The following is a 12,500-nucleotide window of genomic DNA, read 5'->3' on the forward strand; positions in this document are numbered from 1 at the left end:
ACTCCTTGACTAGGGGAAAATTGGTGCCGCTCCTCCTTGTGCATACACACACACACACACACACACACACACACACACACACACACACACACACTCACACACACACACACACACACATATATATATATATATATATATATATATATATATATATATATATATATATATATATATATATATATATATATATATATATATATATATATATATATATATATATATATATATGGGGCCAAAATAGTCAGCCATTTAAATGTTACAATTAACAAAAAAAAAAAAAAAAGTTGGTGAGGGAATGAGAAGGTCCCATAACCGGCCGGGGCTGAAGACACCCTTACTCCAACACTGTTTTTGCAAAAATTTTCAAGATTTTGAGAAATTACTATGTGTTAATATTAATTATGAAGCCACAAGAACTATATATATTACTCTTTGTGTAAGTCATAACTGTCAGTCAAAAAGTGAATATTGTAGCAGAGGAGTTTGTAACATACAAATATTTAATAGTAAGTGTTCACTGCACTTTTGATGATACATATAGAATTTTGCATTACTTTAATTTGATTGCTTGCATGTGGATCTCACAGAAGACGAACTGCAAGTGAAATTCTTTAAATAACTCGTCATATGATCCCCCACGTCTTTTGGCGCGCTCCTGATCTAGCCGTTTTCTAGCATTTCATGTGATGATTGGCTATGCAAATCTTTACACTTTATCGGTGAAATGATATCTCTCTCGTCACTTCTCCTGGTGCAGCCATAAACCGAACAAGCAGGCATAATGGCAAAATGTTGAGGTGGGTGAGTGTCGGGCTTATCGGTAGCTGAGCTATGTTTTGGGTTGACTTCCGAGAAGGGGCCAGAGCTTAGTGGCTTCACTTCTGTGACGTCATGGCCTCTCCTCTTATTATTCCTCCAAAGCGTACACCTCATGCATATCCAGAAAGGGAACTACGCAGTGTGCTGCCGAAGTTCGTTGCACACCATGGTTTCCATCTCCCCTGACTGGCGTTGCTTTGGTCACGTCGCGTTGCAAAATATTCCGTGTGCACAGGCCTCAGTGTAAGTCAATGAATACATTGGTTCCACATAATCCTCGGTGTAAGGACTAAGGAGGCTCGTGCTGTCAGTAGAAGGCTCCAGGCTCAAAATTAACGTTATTACAATCTCATCTTTATCTGTTAATTTAAACTCACCACGAATCACCACAAGGCATTAGGTAATCTGTACTCACCACAACACTCAGGATGAAGTGAGGATGAGACGAACACATCACCAGGTCACTCGCTGGGTAGTGAAATAGCGGCGTTTTCATCCGATGACTACGGTAGGTAAGTTATTTTATATTTAGATAATTTTTCTACTGATCCCTTCATTGCATACGTAGATCACGATTTGAAAAAGCACCATATTTTTGTTCAGAAATGAATAGTCATTGTCGAAATTATTAGTTGACCCGCTTCACCGCACACACTGTGGACTAAGGCACGAGAGTGGTGGTGACTGGTAATTATAGTATTTTGATTTAGCGCATTTGTGGGTTGTGCAGGTGATCATTTGAGGTCCAGGGAGATCACAGAAAGACACAATACTTGTAAAAGGATCTTGTTTTCGCGACAGTCGTATAAAATAAAGAGGGATTGTAGGGACGCCTTGACAAAACCTAGAGCGCGTGACTGACCGGCCACAGCAAAGGTAGGCTAAGTAAGAAAGCAAGGACCAATAGAACATAAGAACATAAGAAACAAGGGAAGCTCCAGGAAGTCATCAGGCCTACACGTGGCAGTTCCTGTATGAATCATACCTACCTATTTCCACCTATCATCCCTATTCATAAATCCAACTTGGGTGGACTTGGTGAGGTGGGAAGCTGTCTTTGGGGCGGACATATGGGTGGATGAGATCACGTCTACATATACATATAAATGTACGTACATATACATGTGCATATTGATGAAGGAAAAAGAAATAAACTATGTAGCAGGTGAAAGGTGGCCTGAAGGTTGATTTCTCTTGGTATGCTATCCCGTAATCTCTCTCTCTCTCTCTCTCTCTCTCTCTCTCTCTCTCTCTCTCTCTCTCTCTCTCTCTCTCTCTCTCTCTCTCTCTCATGCGATATATAGTAATTCTCTCTCTCTCTCTCTCTCTCTCTCTCTCTCTCATGCGATATATAGTAATTCTCTCTCTCTCTCTCTCTCTCTCTCTCTCTCTCTCTCTCTCTCTCTCTCTCTCTCTCTCTCTCTCTCTCTCTCTCTCTCTCATGCGATATATAGTAATTCTCTCTCTCTCTCTCTCTCTCTCTCTCTCTCTCTCTCTCTCTCTCTCTCTCTCTCTCTCTCTCTCTCTCTCTCATGCGATATATAGTAATTTCTCTCTCTCTCTCTCTCTCTCTCTCTCTCTCTCTCTCTCTCTCTCTCTCTCTGTGTGTGTGTGTGTGTGTGTGTGTGTGTGTGATATTAGGTTGAAGAGCATTTTTTTTATAATTGTTTGATATCATGTCACTGTACACTTATAAGGCATCTAATGGCTGAATTTTTGTTTTACTGTTTGTGCCTTGTCATGCAATAAACAATAGAAACAATCTTTTTACAACCATTTCTCTTTGAAACGTGTGCAGGGCCGTATTCACGAAGCAGTCCTAGCGAGTCTTAGCTGTGAAACGTGTCTTAGCTAGGATAAAAAGGCACATTCTTATTATAAACTGCGCTCGTCTGTCGTAAATACGTGCGGGTTGCTAAGACTGGGTCCACCCTGTCCTATTGGCTTGTGACACGCCCCACAACATCTCGAGCTCAGGAATTATTTACTCAGATATGACGTACTGAATGAACTCATCAAAAGATATTGTTTAGACCGTGCATGTATTCTCTTTGTTACCGATCTAGTGAATGAAGCCTATCGGAGTGATACAGAAATGAGAAATCCACTTAACACCGAAATTATGGTGATCATAATACTTACATAACTTGCTGCTGGGAAGATGCAGTTGTGACGACCTTGGAGATCGTCAAGAAAACCATCCTTGCCACCAAACTCTTCGAACACTGTTTGTTTACTTTGAATTCCTACGGGACCATATTTACATATTTCAAAGGTTAAATTACTATCTTAACCACTCTGTCTATTATCTCAATACATAAAAAAAACGAAAGAAATATTTATAGAAGCTATAAACGCCAGTTTTTGCTTTCTTTTAGTATTTGAAATTAAATAAGCGCTACATACATAAGGTTATGACGGATGGTTTCGTTCGTCATAACTTTGCCTTTGAATCGAGGTACTCCTGATGGGAAAATCGAGGTACTCATGATGGGAAAATCTGAGTTATAAATCCAGTTTCAAGTAAAAAATAAATAAATAAATAAAAAATTACACAGCCTAGTCCGTATTTTTTTTTTTTTTTTACTCTCGTACCCACTCCTCACATCATTCTTCTTTCAGTTGTTCTGCTCTTACAATCCTCTACAACGTGGGTCTGAGTTACGAAATACCAGGATATTAAAGCATGATTCTCAAACAGTTTTAGATGACTAAAATAGACTTACAGTAATTTGTCTTCGTTACCAGGTAGAGCCATAAAATTTAAGGCCAAGGTTGTATATATATATATATATATATATATATATATATATATATATATATATATATATATATATATATATATATATATATATATATATATATATATATATATATATATATAGTTGTTGGACGGCCACAAGATGTATTAGGAATTTCAGGCGACTGGAATGTTATATGTATTTTTATGAAGCTCTTTAAGTATTCTGTGAATATTTTCAGGGGTTGGTAGAAGTCTTACAAAAGCCAATTATACATTATAAAACTGAAAGCTTTATCAATGCTGTTCATATATCATCCTTCCACTACCTAAATCCACATTCCTCCTGGTATATATATATATATATATATATATATATATATATATATATATATATATATATATATATATATATATATATATATATATATATATATATATATATATATATATATATATATATATATATATATATATATATATATATATATATATATATATATATATATATATATATATATATATATATATATATATATATATATATATATATATATATATATATATATATATATATATATATATATATATATACCAGGAGGAATGTGGATTTAGGTAGTGCAAGGATGATATATGAACAGCATTGATAAAGGTTTCAGTTTTATAATGTTTGAAACAGCAAAAATTGGCTTTTGTAAGACTTCTACCAACCCCTCAAGGTATTCACAGAATGTTTAAAGAGCTTCATAAAAATACATATAACATTCCAGTCGCCTGAAATTCCTAATACATCTTGTGGTCGTCCAACAACTAGGATTCTTGAGTCCAGGGAGTGAGTGTATGTTTATCTGCTGCATCCACACACCAGTCCTAGGCCTCATAAAGCTGGTCATTAATCTTGCAGGCTTACTGAGTTGTAGCAGGAGGTCTTATCTTACATAATGAGCCTCGTAACTTACAGTTCCTGCATTACAAAACATTTTACAGACCATACAAGTTACAATTTCTTCATTCTAGACCATTTACAGGCTTAATAACTTACAGCTTCTCCACTCTAGACCTTACACAGGCCTTGTTGAAAATTAAAATTCCAGCATTACAGACATATTATAGGTTCAGCATTGTAAACCTTTTACAGACCTCAAAAATTACAGGTCCTACATCTTAGATCTTTTACAGGCTTTGTAATTTACAGGTCCTGCAATATAGGTCTCATATAAGCTACAGGTCCTGGATTCTAGAGGTCCTGCTAGCACTTTTAGATGACCTTACAAGATACAAGTGTAAAATGTTACAAACCTCACTCATAAATCACACAGGTCTACTACAGAGAGATATGGACCTGAAGTACATTAGTAGCTCACAGGACACTGGCTGCTCTTCCCATTAAACCACTGTGATCATCATCAGCACCACACACTCTGACATATAATGACACAGTAGAAATACACCCATATACATCCATTCCAATCCAAACATACATTTGAGAGAGTTTAAGTTAGCCTTCAGTCACATTAATAGAGGCATTCCATCTTAGAAGAAGTGCGTAGACCAAAATACATCAAGTTGTTCACTCTTTCCTGTGATGTAGTCCATGGTCTCAGTGCACCTTCCAGTGCTTTTACTGTGACACACTTACACATTACTCAAGGTATCCCATGTTAGAAGTCTTCAGACCAAACCACATCTAATGGTTCACCTTTTTCATCACTGTGGTCTATTGTCTGAGTGCACTTTCCAGTGTCTTGTATTGACACACTTGCTGCCCATTTAAGGTAATCAGTCCACCTTTCACATTCTTTTATCAACATTAATCCAAACAGGTACTACAGACACTGTAAAAATATTAGATATTTTAAAATGAACCTTATGTCAATCTAAACAAAAGAAAAATCAATACTACATGTTAGATTATATTAGATTGAGTAACATAACTGAACCTATCCTAGCTAACCCCAAAAATAGCTGGTCAGTCAGTCAAAAACTATCCATTTCTCCCTAGTAGTAGCAGAACTAATATTTATATCAATAATAATAATAATAATAATAATAATAATAATAATAATAATAATAATCTTCTTGCATGTATGAAGTCAGCCAGTGGTGCACGATACGGTAACCTCAGCCTTGCATTACCAACGTGAAAGGAAAGATAAATATATACATAGATAATGTGCATGTGAGTGAGTGGGTGGCGCAGACATGCAAGTTGGTGGGCGTATGATGAGTGTGTGGGCGTGTGTGAGTGCGTGGGCGTGGGTGAGTGCGTGGATGTGTGAGTGCGTGGCTTTGGGTGGGCATGTGTGTGGGCATGGGTGGGCATGTATGTGGGCGTGGGTGTGGGCGTGCATGTGGGCGTGGGTGTGGATGTGTGCATGGGTGTGGACGTGGGCATGGGTGTGGACATATTTGGGCGTGCGTGGATGTGGGTGTGCGTGGGTGTGGATGTATGCATGGGCGTGAGTGGGTGTGGGTGGCATACGTTATTAAAGATGTGTGTGTGTGTGTGTGTGTGTGTGTGTGTGTGTGTTTCAAGTGTATGTATATAACAAAAAAAAATAAAAAATAAAATATATATATATATATATATATATATATATATATATATATATATATATATATATATATATATATATATATATATATATATATATATATATATATATATATATGAATAAAGGACAGTAATGACCGATCCTAGTTAAAGACGGTAGGTAACAAAAATTTGGTCCAAAATCCGAGATTGGGAGTATTTGAGATTAGTGCATCATTAGCTTTCCCGATCATCTGGCAACACTCTGGCAAAGTTTCAGAGGAATCACTGCATTCTAAGTAATTTTCCCAGATTTAAATACCACAAGGGTGTGGCCCACCTGGAATTTAAATCCCACGCACTGCACTGACGTTTTCAGCACATTTATAGGTGTAGGTTTTTCATGATTTTTTCTAATTGAAGTACGTGGTGAACTTTGGCAGTTCCACCACCAGGAGTGTAGATGTGGCACGTCGTGCAGTGCACTGCTCATTGGCTTGAGTCTTGACAGCCTCCCGAGGAAAAGGTTGCACACATGTCATGACAGATTACTCTTCCAAGAAATTTTTGTTCTCACACAGTGCTGTGATGCCCCTCAGACAGGATGACCCAGGCAATGCCATTCTTACATGAAAATAATAACAATAATAAAATAATAATAATAATTCAGGTCTGAAGTGCAGTCAGCTGAGTTGTTGACCATATACTTGTTATGTGAGGTAACTGTGGTAAACTAGTGCATGTTTAGTTGTGCAGCTTTGGATGGCGTGATAGATAATGCTTTTCTGAGCCTCAGTGTGTCTCTACATCCTACACCTGTCCTTAGGAATTCTCTGCAAAGAGTTGACTGACAAATAAGTCTCCGTACAATCTTATCTTTGCATGCACTAGTTCTCTCCTCTATCTTTCTCTACTTAGCTTCTGAACACTTCTACCCACACCCAGACTACTTGCAAAAATCTTTACTTTTAAGTGACAGGGTTTTAAGGGTGGTTCTAGTAAAAGATAAACAAGATTTCCATATTATTAACAAGGCAATTAGTCTTGAGAACCCAGCTGTGGCCTTTGAAAAAAAGTTGTGGTTAGAGAGCAAGACATTTCAGGACATAGACACAAAGTTCTTTCAAACACCATAATTATTTTGCTTACATTCCCCTTCAGCTTTTACCTTTTACACACACACAAACAAACACATTTATGAGCTTTTGAAGTTTCCTCTTGCTCATACAACCAGGATTGGACTATTTACAGTATTGTGTCAAAAAACATTTATTAATATTTACAGTGTTTCCATTCCATGTTGTACAAAAGATGAAAGCAAAGATTGGTGGTGCTTTGCTTTCAATAAATAAGCAAGTCTGTCATGACACACTATGAACAAAACACCATTCAAGACAAAATTCTTACTCCAATTCAACTTCTTTTCTTTACTTCAAGTCCATCTACTCAAGCCTTAAGGTGTAGCATTTTGTATGGGGCAGGCAAGGAAAGAAATGCATGGATGGAATAGCAAGAACACTGGAAGGAGAAGGAACAACTGGTATTCCCTAAGTACCAATGTCTGAAAAGGCACGGCACTTCAGTAAGGTATGGCTATTGTAGTCAAAGCGCTCACGCGCACACACGCACACATGCACGTGCACGCGCGCGCGCACACACACACACACACACACACACACACACACACACACACACCATTACACAAACTATGAAGTAAAACTGATCAAGGCATAAAAAGTACAATAAATATGATTACCACCAAGAAAGTAATGCATCCCTTTTCTGTTCACAGTACACAGATTTCAGACACTAATTTTCGTATACATATATGAATACTAAATCTACAAAGAAAAGTATACAATATCAATCACAGTTTATAGCATAAGCAAGTCAATGTATTTCACTATATTAAATTCAAGATATGATGGGCAATAGTAAATTCAGGCAGAAAGTTGAGAAGGGTAGCAAGGAAATTTACATGGTAGAGCAAGGAAGTGTGGTGCCTCTGGTGACACTGGTGACCAGGGAATGCCACACTTCTTCCTTTTGTGATTTGCAGTAGATGTCCAGCTGTTATTCCTCCTCTCTCTGTTCTTGTTATTCCAGCCATATATTTCTTTCTTTGCCTGGCCTTACAAGAGGATACAAATAGTACTTGTATATGCCACATCTAGACACTTGAACAGATGATGTTGAAGTGAAGAAAAAAATTGAAGTGGAGTAAAAATTCTGTCTTGAGGTGGTGGTACATGACAAGATAAGGAGTTACTTGTGGAGTTTGATGATAAACCCAAGAATGGCTTCTCATGTAACCAATGTGATGTAAAATTATTAAGAAACTGACAAGAGATGATAAAATAAAGAATTATGAACACAAACTGACAAATATTGGATGTTTAATCACTGTCTATGAGTTTAGCTTCCTGAGCATACCTAAGTGCAGCAGTTGGAATGAGATGTTGAGAGGAGGCATCCATCATTTCAAGATTGCATTGCACAGAACCAAATTTAGAGGCACAAGAACACAAGCTTGACTCAAATATTGAAAAGTACAACCAGGGAAATAATAGTGTTCATGCTAAGTTGGTAGGCTTGACAACAGTGGTGTCTGAAGAGGTTGTTACATTGGACTTGACAGTCAGTCTGTTGGAGAACCATTTGGGACGTTCCGTGGGCACTTCAAAAATGCGCTTGCCCTGAGAAGACAGAAAGAGAATGTGTCAGGCTTCCTAATTCCTCTATTTCTCTGATGCATCTCATATGATGTGATTACAGTATCATCAGCAATACTATGCACTCATTCTCTCCTCCCTCCTGTACTAATGATTACTGCACATGTATAAATAAAGCTCACGATGTTTAATGAGGAAAAAGGATGAGCTTCAGAAAAGACTGATTTGGTCACCTAAAAAGAATGGATGAGCGAGATAAAGAAGAATACATATGATAAGAGTAATGTTGAAGCTGAGGATAATGCCAGTAAATATAACAATGATGTATTTGGGAGAGTCAGGATGATAATAACTGAAAGAAAGAGATGTCCCTCAAGATCACAGTATCTTCTTTAACCCTTTCATTACTGTTTGGCACATCCTTCCTTCATCATTAACTACTTTGAGACATTTTCTGTCGCTCTATAGCTTTCTCCAATCATCATTCTGGCTACAAATTGTGCCATGTAATTTAAATCCTTCCCTACTCTCTCTCTCTCTCTCTCTCTCTCTCTCTCTCTCTCTCTCTCTCTCTCTCTCTCTCTCTCTCTCTCTCTTTTTTTTTTTGCTTGCAGATGCTTGTAAAGATTTCATACATTGTTCTTAGGGTCATGAGTTGTTACATATAGCAATGAAAGGATTAACAATTGGTCTCCTGTTCTCTGTACCTGCCCAAACACTCCTGGGTCTGATCCATCAGTTAACTCTCTTCCACCATCTCTTTCCACTTCCTCATTCTCACTCACTGCACACAACTTTCTGACAACTTCATGCTGATTTAAGCTTTGCCAAATAATTAATTCCATTTACTGATACTACAAAGGTATCCTTGTCTCAAAGGCTGTGACTATTTTTTCATGTGTGAGAAAATCAAAGAGTCTGAGACAATGAAGATCACACAATCCTCTACATCAAAATACTACAAGAACACAGGAACACTTATCACTACTCAGGTATTCACATCTTCTGTGAGTCATTACATTTTACTTCAGAAGTATGTCAGACCAACAATGACAATGATGATTGATTCACAAGCCTTTCAGTGAACACAAAGCAAGTTCAGAAAAGTGAATTATTAGTGGGTGACACCTCACAGCTGCATGGGTATTGCCACAAAGCCTGTATGATTCTTGTGAAAGGTAATTTGACTCACCTCATGGAATCCATCTCCTGTGTTGACCTTCTCTCCCTTGAAGACCGGCACAGCTTCATACTCCACTGGGTTGAGGCCTTGCATGGTCACCATCGCTTCCTGCATTGCTTGTGTAATCTTCTTATTTTCACCATAGCAGTTAGCTGCAGGGAAAATAAAAGTTATTTCATACACACATTTCTTTAAGGTCTTCTTTGTTTTGATTAATTTTGTAGTTTGCAAGATATGAAGATGTAATGAAGATCTGCCTCTATGTACGGATGAGGTCTTCCTTCAAGGGAGTAAGCCATGACCAGACGTCTACATGATGCCTTGTCTCAATGCGACAATCAAAATACAGATGAGAGTTCACTCCTTCCCTTTTGGCTGCCTTTAACAAACATGAGGGGAACACAGCAGCAGTGTTCCCCAAAGGCAGCCACACAGTGTGCAGCCAGGCTGTCCCCACCACTGGGCTGCTCATGGATAACATATTATTATTTTAATGCTCTTGTAATTCTCTAACATTTGCACAATTATAGTGTTTGTTGGTATACTGTGGATTATGCAAAGGTGTGTCCAGGATAAAGAATGAGTGTAATAAGGAACCAATCAGTTCTTGTTATTCTCAAACATTTGCACAAAGTATGTTTCCCCAGTGCATTGTGGATTATGCCAAGGTGTGTCCAGGATAAGGGATGAGAATAATAAGAGGCCAATCAGCTGTCAAAGTGAGGTACTGGATGCTAATGACTGTAAAAAAAAAAAAAAAAAAAAAAAAAAAAAAAAAAAAAAAAAAAAAACAGCATAGCTTTGAGGTCCATGGTGATGCAAGGCACAGCTGGGACCAGATCTTTGTTAAGTGTTTGGGTCACAACAGTGCACATGAGAGGCATGATCAACTTAATTTTGAAGACGTCTTGATATTCCTGTCTTGAAGGAGTCATGGCCCAGCAGGGAAACAGGAAGCTGCACATCAAACTAAGCTGAACAAATACTTACAAGATGAGCATTACATAAGTGTGGAATGTTGAGCAGGCCTTCTTGTCTGATGCAATTATACACTACCAGCAGAAACACCCATCATCAATCAGGTTTGTTTATATTATAAATTCAAAGTCAGGTGTCAGGTATAGAAAATTTGGCACAAAGGGCTGACCTGAAAGCAGTAATACTCCTTTCAAGAAAAATATATACTCCATTTTTTTTTTTCATGTAAGAGGGGGAAGATACCAGTGCTAAAAAGAAAATAGTCCGTAAGATTATATAAAATTATCTTATCATTGTGTACTTGAAATTTCCTGCATCAGCACAAGACACAACTTATAACAGAAGCACCCTGTCACATGTCTCAAAATTAGAAGGCTAAGGTTACTTTCATAATCCTATGTGTTACTTTTTTTTTAATAATTCTACAACCACACATCAAGAACTGCACAGCAACACAAGCAATAACTTACAAGAGAGACGGCCTGTCATGTGTCTCAAAATTTGTAGGCTAATGTTACTTCTATAATCCTCCTTGTTATTTCTTTTATCATTCTACAAGTCAAGAGCCACACAGCAACAAAAGACAAGGCACAACTTACGGCAGAGGCGACCTGGCTCATGCACGTGGCCGCAGTCATCACACGTCAGCAGTTTGCGATACGGCAGCATCTTCTTGTGCTTGTTTTCAAGACCAAACTTTCGGGTGAGTCGTCTTTCCCGGCTCCTCCTGCTCTTGGGAACTGCCCACAGGAAGCCCTCCTCCTTTAGATCTTCCAATAAGCTGCCAGAGATCTGTTCAACATTGTACTGGACAGGGACAGGGAGAGCTGCAGCTGCCATCATTGGAGGAGGACCTGCAATGGTGAAGCTAAGGTAACTACCCATTTATTGCTGCCTTGTTCCATTGGCCATTGCAGAGAGGTACTGACAAATGGATCTGAAAGTGACAACTAATCTGAAGGAGGGTGAGCTGATCTGAGGGTGGGTGACAATCAATCTGTGGGTGACAATTGATCTGAAGGAGAGTGAACTGATCTATTACTACTATTACAACTATTATTATTATTATTATTATTATTATTATTATTATTATCATGACTGAAAGGACAAACAGTGGGAACATAATGGTTGTTAGATCCCAGGGCCTTTTGGGGCCTTTATAGCTCCAGTAATGATATTATAAGCTATGTTCCTAATGGTTATCTTAAATGTGTGTGTGTGTGTGTGTGTGTGTGTGTGTGTGTGTGTGTGTGTGTGTGTGTGTGTGTGTGTTTTTTTATGTAGGAAGGTTACTGGCCAAGGGCAACAAAGATCTAATAAAAAAAATGCCCACTAAAATGCGTGTGTAGTGTGTGTGTGCATGTGTGTGTGTGTGTGTGTGTGTGTGTGTGTGTGTGTGTGTGTGTGTGTGTGTGTGTGTGTGTGTGTGTGTGTGTGCGGCAAGGTGCAAGGTGTTGCAATATGTCAGGATGGTACACATATTATTTAGAGGCTTTTATCTTATTTTTTCAAGAACAAGGGGCACTGGCCAATGGCAACAAAAAGTATGAAAAAGAGCACCCACTGAGGGTACCA

General features: G+C 38.1%; 2 protein-coding genes across 2 annotated transcripts in view; both read right to left on the reverse strand.

The window, feature by feature from the left end:
• LOC135116335 (glutamate receptor ionotropic, kainate glr-3-like) overlaps positions 1–3,082 on the reverse strand; it is a 33,503-nt gene extending 30,421 nt beyond the window's left edge. Inside the window, exon 1 of the mRNA XM_064033689.1 lies at positions 2,962–3,082. The gene's annotated coding sequence lies outside the window, so the exon portion shown is untranslated. The remainder of the gene's footprint in view (positions 1–2,961) is intronic.
• A 4,131-nt stretch (positions 3,083–7,213) lies between these two features.
• LOC135116340 (large ribosomal subunit protein bL32m-like) overlaps positions 7,214–12,500 on the reverse strand; it is a 6,325-nt gene continuing 1,038 nt past the window's right edge. The window contains exons 3-5 of the mRNA XM_064033703.1: positions 11,525–11,779; positions 9,957–10,099; positions 7,214–8,788 (exon numbers count right to left, since the gene is read on the reverse strand). Coding sequence (XP_063889773.1) covers positions 8,666–8,788; positions 9,957–10,099; positions 11,525–11,779 — 521 coding nt within the window. The 3' untranslated portion in view covers positions 7,214–8,665. The remainder of the gene's footprint in view (positions 8,789–9,956; positions 10,100–11,524; positions 11,780–12,500) is intronic.

The sequence above is a fragment of the Scylla paramamosain genome, chromosome 31 (genome assembly GCF_035594125.1).
Source record: "Scylla paramamosain isolate STU-SP2022 chromosome 31, ASM3559412v1, whole genome shotgun sequence".
Classification (NCBI taxonomy): domain Eukaryota; kingdom Metazoa; phylum Arthropoda; class Malacostraca; order Decapoda; family Portunidae; genus Scylla; species Scylla paramamosain.